The sequence below is a fragment of the Lygodium microphyllum genome, chromosome 26 (assembly GCF_053477565.2).
Source record: "Lygodium microphyllum isolate KBCC chromosome 26, Lygodium_microphyllum_v1.1.10, whole genome shotgun sequence".
NCBI lineage: Eukaryota > Viridiplantae > Streptophyta > Polypodiopsida > Schizaeales > Lygodiaceae > Lygodium > Lygodium microphyllum.
Genome location: NC_141160.1, coordinates 73,672,280 through 73,680,294, shown reverse-complemented (window position 1 = coordinate 73,680,294; position 8,015 = coordinate 73,672,280). Strand labels below are relative to the sequence as shown.

The following is an 8,015-nucleotide window of genomic DNA, read 5'->3' as shown; positions in this document are numbered from 1 at the left end:
ACTTCTTGTGCTTTATTTTGTTTCTATAATCCAATGTTGCCAATCTAATGTTAATGGTCCATATTTTTATAGCACATGTTATACACTCATAGGTTATACTTTTTTGAGAATTTAATGAAGAATTCTTTGTCTAGGTATTTTGGAGTTTTGCACATGATTTCGTACTTGATTGGATTCTTGTGCCACCTACGTGGGTGATTCCCACCTCCTCTAACATCCACAATGCATTCACTCAACTGATAGTATCGATGTTGCTCCTCCTTCTATGTTGCTAATAGTACATGCAATTCCCATCTTCTCCTATGCTATTGATAGCATTGTGGCTACATCACACAGATCATGGTAAGGTGCATGTCAATTCTTTGAATAAATTTCTTTTGTCATGGATATAATTCATTTATTAATTCAATCTGATTCTCATCAATGGTCCACTAGATGTAATAATAATGGAGTTCTTGGTTTAATTCAAAGCTAAAATTTCTTCATTTATTAATCCAATTGTGTACAAAATTCAACATATGTTTAAAAATTCATGATATAATTCAATTCTAAGTTATTCATTCCCACCTCCTCTGTCATGTATTCTACATGTACAATTGATAACATCGATGTTGATCCTCCCAATATCGATGCTAGATCACACAAATCATGGTCGTTATGTATGCACCAACACATTGTAATAATGTCATTTTATCATGCATGCAATTCACTTCTACATCAATCATCAGTTGGTTGTAATAATAATGGAGTGGTTCATTCAATTCAAAGTTGTAATTTCTTCATTTCTTTAGTTCAATTCTATACAAAATTGAATTTCTTCATTTTGCTTAATTCGATTCTAACCTTGATGACTAACCTCAATTGATATGCATGTCATGATTTAAAGGTATAGTCTAGAAAGTTGTTCATCATGGACCTCAACTTGTTGTAGATGATTCAATTTGTGTGCCCTATATTGGACACTATCTATATTTGTGAATAGTTTTAATGTGAAAATTTTTAAAAATCTAAGAGTAATAGTTATTACAGTCTAACATATGTACTAGATTTATTTTGTAGGTTGTTAATCTTTGTTTGCCACGATGCTTGGATATAGTCTAAGACTTGCTCTATAATAGCAAATAAGCAATAGGGTTGCTTTAAAATTGATTTGGCTTGTTGAAAATCCTTATCTTGGTTAATCTCTTTATCATTGCAATCTTCATCTGTTAATAATATCTCATGTTAATAGGCACTTATGCTAATAAGTGCCTTTTAACTTATAGTTGACTTATTCCCTTTACAAGAAATAGCCTAACTTGCTCTATGATGGCAACGAAGTAATAGGCTTGGTTTCAAAAAAAATCAACTTTTTGAAAATCCACATGTTGATTAATCTAAACACTTTCAATATATTCATGATTACAATATTCACTTTGATCAGAGTGCTTTGTGTTAATGGTTGCCTTATGTTGATAGTTGTCTTGTGTCCATTAGAAGAAATAGTGTATGACTTGTTGAATAATCGCAAAGAAGGAATAAATTGATTCAACTTTTGGACAATCATTATGTTGGCCAAGATTTATAATTACAATATATTTACTATTACAATCTTTGTTTGTTAATAATGCCTTATGGTAATAAGCACTTTAATAATTTTAATAAGTGCCTTATGTCAATAGTTGCCTTATGCCCATGTTAATAAATGCCTTATGTTAATAGTTGTCTTGTGCCTATAGAAAAATATTCTAAGACTTGCTTTATGATATCAAAGAAGCAATAGGCTCTATTTCAAATCAGTAGGCTCAGTTTCAAATCAATTTGCCTTGTTGAAAATCCTTATGTTAGTTCATGACTTTCAATCCCTTTATGATGACGATCTTCACTTGCTAATGGTACCTTATGTTAATAGTTGCTATATGCACTTAAGAAGAAATAGTCTAGAACTTTCTCTATGATAGCAAAGAAGCAATAGGCTTGGTTTCAATTTGGTTTGACTTGTTGAAGACTCTTTATGTTGGTTAATAGGCACATATGTTAATAGGTGCCTTTTGTTAACAGTTTCCTTATGTCCATTTAAAATAATAGTCACAAGACTTGATAAATGATAACAAAGGAATAATAGCCTTGCTTTAAAATTAGTTTGAGTTGTTGGGAATGCTTTACTTATGTTGGCTGATCTTTATGGTTTCAACACCTTTATTACTACAATCTTTCCAGTGGGAAGAAATAATCTAAGTATTGCTTTATGATAGCAAAGAAGCAATATACTTGGTTTAAAACAGATTTCACTTCTTGAAAATCCTTATGTTGGTTAATCTTTGTGATTACAATCTCTTTATGATTATAATATTCACTTGTTAATAGTGCCTTATGTTAATGGTTACTTTATAATAGGAAAGACCTAATAGGATTGTATTTAAAAGACATTATATTATATTGATTTAATACTCACGGGTTTTTAATTTAAACACAATTCTACTTTAAGCATGCATTTCTAAAGAAACCTCAAATTATGCTTACATTTCCAATGTAATTGCAGTAACTTATTGTTGCAATTTGGACTACAACTTGAATCAAGATTGGGAAGTTTTGTCTGATGATCATGGCTCCATGGGAGACCTCAATTTTCAACCCTCTTCTTTGTGCAATCTAAGATTGGATCTCAATCTCAATTTGAGAACTCTAACTTTCGACCATCCTCTCAAGTGAACAAAGGACTACCCCCACCAATGGCTTTGCATCATTGAATACCCAACCACATACTTCAATACCTAACCCATCTATCGCCAATCCAATTGGGAGTGTTGGGCTAAACAATCCTCCTAAGGTTGCAATTATTGAGACCTCTTCAAATCCTCTTCCTCATAGGGGCACAAGCAAGGGTAGGGACAAGAGAGCCAACACCTAAAGCACACAATACCTTTCAATCCTAATAGATCAAAGTGGAAGAAGTCAGAGATAATTGTTCTTTACGAGTGCCAAAAGAAACTACAATCTTATTCATGGGATTTTAGGTGTAAAAACAAAGGTAAAGGACCAATGGAAAATGCTCACTTCCATGTGCCAACCACAAAATGTGTACAGAACAAGTACTCAATGCCAAGACAAATGGAAGAAGCTATAGGTAGCATTTAATAAATAATATGACTGAGTAACAAAAGTGAGTGTGGTAAACTTGGGTTCTTCCAAATGATGATGGAGTGATGTGTGGGTCACAAGCTTGGACTTGACTCATTCTTGAAAGACTTGTACAACAAAATATTAGTACCCATTTGTAGGTGACACTTCCACAAATCAAGATTCCTTCACAATAGATTTGTGCAACATGGAAGGCTTGTTTGCTAAGGGTCTGGCTTGTGTTCTATGCAATTTTGATTGCTTGATTTGATTTGCACCCTATTTCCTTAATTAACATACACCAAAGTAGCTTCAACATCTAGATGTCCAAGAGGAGGTATCCATTGCACCCATAGCTACCCCTATTGAGAATAAAGATAGTTTGCAAAGCACCCCTTTTTTATCAAGAGTTGCAAGACACAAAGCAAGGTGCTTCACTTTGTTGTCTCACAAGGCATTGGACACTAGGTAGCTTGTCACTACTTTTTACGCAGGAGACAAGACTCAGAAAGGAGCATTGTGAGAATGAGCTGTAGGAGCACAAGCAATGAAATATTCCATGCATACACACATACAAGGATTTGAGGATCATCCATCTGGGACATTTTCTAAGGTGGCAAAGGGCACAATTTGAGGACGTTAGGCCTTCCATGTTGTGTTGTGTGCAGCATGCCTTTAAGAGCTAGAGTTCTAAGAGTCATGGTTGGCTACAGTGGTAACATTTGGAAAACCTCTTATGAACAATTGACGATGTTATGGGATTAGATAGTTTGGAGAAGCAAGTTCAGTAACAAAGAGATTCTATTGACTTGCATAAGGATTTTAGTTAAATTCAAAGGTAAGCTCAAGTGACAGTGATTCCATTGATATGCGTAACTATTTTAGTTACATCGAAAGGGAAACAAAACGTTCATTTTACACGCCAAGACGTGATAAAAGGAAAAGAACAAGCACAGTCATTGAGTTCATAGTAAGAAGTTGCATTATTAACCATAATCTTAGCTTCATGTGCATGAACCTCAATCAACTTGACTGTAATATTGGCTTGCATTGCATGAACCTCAATTAGCCATAATAATAGCTTAATCTGCATAAACCTCAATCTACATTAAGGGTCACCTTTAATGATAGGATGGTTACCATTGACATCTACACTAGACCCAATACAAGCATATACATTCTTAAGTCTTCTCCTCCTCCCCTTCTCTTCCTCTCCATCTCTTCTCTTCTCCCTCTCTCTCCCTTCTCCTCTTCTCTTCTTCTCCAGCGCCTTCTCACACAGGTTTCAGAAGAAAAAATACCTCTACAAAAGCATATTACGTAATTTTAGGCCATGAGACCCCCAGATCTCCAATCAGAAATATAAAAGGGAATTCCCCATCAACTGATTCCATGAGGATGATTCCAATGAGATCCTTATACTCTTCATCCATTTGCTGCAATGGACATGTCCATGCAGACTGCACATGCACTGGGGCTGCCACTTCCCATTCAGCATGTGTGAGCTAAATGTGTAAAAACCAATGCCTCCAATTGAGTCAGATTGATCATTCCACTGTCATTTTGCACGAGAAGGGTCCTGCTACTCGGATAACCAGCTCCAGCCTGCAGATTTGCATCACAAGGCAGCTCAGTCGAAACCCAACCCAAGAATGGATACCCCCCGCTTCCTCCCCGTAACCTTAAAGGTGAAAGAGAATGCTAAGAGTCGCTAGCTCTAGTGATAAAGAAAAAGAGTGAAGAACCCATGGTGAGGCTGCTTTCGAAATGAATATTGTTACGGCCAATACTATAGAATCCCTCCTCATCATCAAGGACCTTGTACATGCTTTGTTGAGTAGAATTAGATATAAGGATCGGATTGTGAAGAATTCTGGTTACTGTCAAGAGTGTTGAGTCACCCTTCACATAACTAATTCAATTAAGCCGATATCCACTCATCGCAGCTGAAACAACAAAAGAAAGATAGAAAAGATGGGTGTGCTCAGATCAGCCCCGATGTACTAGATCCTCAATAGAGTTGTTTCGCCTCAACTCCACAAAGTCCGAGACAGTCAAGCTAGATTGCTCGACTTGTAGACATGGAGAAACAACATTGCTTGTAAATGAAGAATTCAAGTTAGAATTTGATTTCTTGAGCAATGCAATGACAAATTGTGTCATGCATGTGCTGATTTGCTAATTGCATATACAATACAATCTTGTCAAGTCTGTGTTCCACAGGCTAGGCCAAGGCTGGCAGCCACATCCAAACTCCATACCCACCACTCTGTTGGATGAGAAGTAGCAACAAGAAGACAGACATCACAAGGTACCATCATCGATCGCCTCCTCCCAGACTTCATCCATTCTACATTTACCCTGCCAGAAAAGGCTGAGGTGGAATGCGGCAACATCTCAGACGAACAAATAATATATAGCTCTGGAGGTGACAGGTTTGTGGGCCCTGCCCGAGGATTGTCTGTGTAGCCCAGGATCCTCCTCATTGCAGAATTTGCCCATCTCACCATGAACATACGATCTGAAATGAAAGCTGGCATTGAGCCCCCAGCCAGCCTAGCTTCCACAGCTTCTAAACTCTCCAGCATTGGGGAAGCGTGAGGATGTACATCAGTGATACATTCCAATGTGACAGAAGGCACTCTGGAAGGGTGAAATAGAACTTGCATGTTGGATTTGCCCACACTTGTTGAGTTTGCTCCATCATCACCTAACCTGAGGTGTAGTTCATTAAAGTTGTCGATGGCACCAGAGTTTCCTCGACTGCAAACAAAACTTTGCAAGCCTCTGCCATCCCCTTGCATTGACAGTACCTCAGGTTCCTGCACCACAAGCTTCTTAAGGAAGCCCCACAGCGTAACTTTCAATGTTGCAGGTTTCGCACACTGCTGGTATGTGAATCTTCCAAGCGGGGTAGGATGCCCCAAAGGATCAAAATATGGCCCAGACGCCACTACTTTCATGGACAAGCGTTCAGAACAGAACTTCAGAGCTTTATCATAAGCTCGATTCATCCATAGTGGCCGATTGGTCTCATCCGTAAGAAGTATTGGGTCAGTTGAAGCACCATAAACTTGCTCTAGGTAAGCAAGGTCTATGTATGATCCATCTGCCGGAGTCAATGACCAGTCTAGCTGGGCACCAGACCCAGCAGGTCCCTTTTGCTTAGATGATGCTTCTCTTCTCTCACTATCTACCACTCCCAATGGAGCACTGCTGGTCCCAGCAGGGCATTTGTGTAAGTCGGCTCCTTGCTTGGAATGCCTGTTTAGGCCAGAAATAACAGCGGCAGCAGATGTGCAAGTCGATAAAGAGGATTCAGTAGCATGCGAGTCTAGCTTGAACGGATTTTCTGGAAGAAGCGGGAGGGTCACCATACCACCCTCCCTCCCGTATTGATCGTGATCAGCCTCCAGTAGACTGGTGGGCCACAGATTCTTCAAATATTGGATGCTTGCCTGTTTGGAACTTAAAGTGTCTGGCAAACCAGAGATTGCTGCGGGATGCTCTGCATTCCATGGAGGGGAAGGATATGTCACGGTCCAGGGAGGAGCAGGAACAACAGTGTTGGGAGTATGTGGACGATTTCTGGGCATATCCTTAATATCTGGATGCGATGGTGAGCTGTGCGATCCTGCCACCGGATTGGTTGCGGCTGATGGTACTCTCCCTTGCATCAAAGATTGCACATCTGCTGTGGTGGGAAGACGCGTGATGCCCCTTATCATCTCTGTGAAACCTAGACCTACAAAGCCTCCGCCCTTAGTATTGGATCCACATGCTGTTTGGCCAGCCTTTTCAGAGAGAACCTGGGAAACAGCGGCGACTCTCTCCATGACACCTGCTTCTCTCTCCATAAAACTGCCCTCTCTCTCTGCCATATCCCTGCTAAAAGAGCCAACTGTGCTAGGATGTACCGCTGGCTGCATTGATATGAGACCCCTTTGCACCTGTCTTCCTGCCTCTCCTAGCTGGGTGAGGTCCTCTGCCATATATGCAATGCCCCCAGGTGCAATGCCTGCCCTGTTTGCCCACACAAGGTCACCTGCTTCCTGCATCCTAACCTCCCCTGTGAAACCTTCGTCGTGACGCGATCCACAGACATCCTGACTCCCTGTCCACGCATCCGCAGTAGAAGAAGCATCCTGGCTGGGAACACCGCCATCGGAATTGCCCTGCCAGATGGAGCTGCCCACAGCACCGCCACCGGCGCTGAAGCTGTTTTGGGAGGCAGCAACAACGATGGGGGCCTTGCTGGGGGCCTTGGGGCAGCGGGAGGCGACGGAGGAGGAGTCAGTGGTGCGGCGCTTGCGGGGACGGCGGGTGCACTTACCGGAGGAGGCAAGGGAGTCGAGGGAGGCGCAGGTGGAGGAGGGGTCGGTGGTGCCGAAGCTGGGGGCGGCGGCGGCAGCAGGGGGGAAGGGGGAGGGCTTGGGGGCGATGGGGCGGAAGCGGGGACGGAAGCGGTCTGTCCTGGGGTTGGAGGGGAACATGTCTGTGTGCTCCTTCTTCTCCTCCTTCTTCTGCTTCTCGGAGAAGAGAGGAGAAGATAGCGGCGATAGCAGCAGCGGCAGCAGCAGGGGAGAAAGAGGAGAAAAGAGGGTGAAAGAGGAGGTGGGCAAAGGAGACAGTGGAGACGATCATTGAATTCAGAAAGGACGAGAGAGAGAGAGAGAGGGAGGGAGGGAGAAAGGAAAGGCTCATCGAGGGGGGGGGGGGGGGGGCCAAGCCTGGCATTCATCTCTTAGTTGTGGCCAACTCGGCCTCCAGTTTCGCAGCCACGCGTCCTGCCGCCAAACAACTTAGAGAGCTGCTCGCCAGTCGCCATCTCTAGCGGCCCTTCCCCCGCTCCCTCCGTCAAACGCCGTCGCCCTGCCCGAAAGCGCCACGTCACCGCTCGACCTCCACCCCAGCGG

The 8,015-nt window shown here is 42.0% G+C and overlaps 1 protein-coding gene across 1 annotated transcript; it reads right to left on the bottom strand.

Moving 5' to 3' along the window:
• Positions 1–5,198: 5,198 nt before the first annotated feature.
• LOC148013412 (uncharacterized) lies at positions 5,199–7,781 on the bottom strand. The gene has a single exon (XM_087668404.1). It carries the CDS (start codon positions 7,590–7,592, stop codon positions 5,304–5,306), a length of 2,289 nt encoding a protein of 762 aa, XP_087524530.1. The 5' UTR covers positions 7,593–7,781; the 3' UTR covers positions 5,199–5,303.
• Between the last annotated feature and the right edge of the window lie 234 nt (positions 7,782–8,015).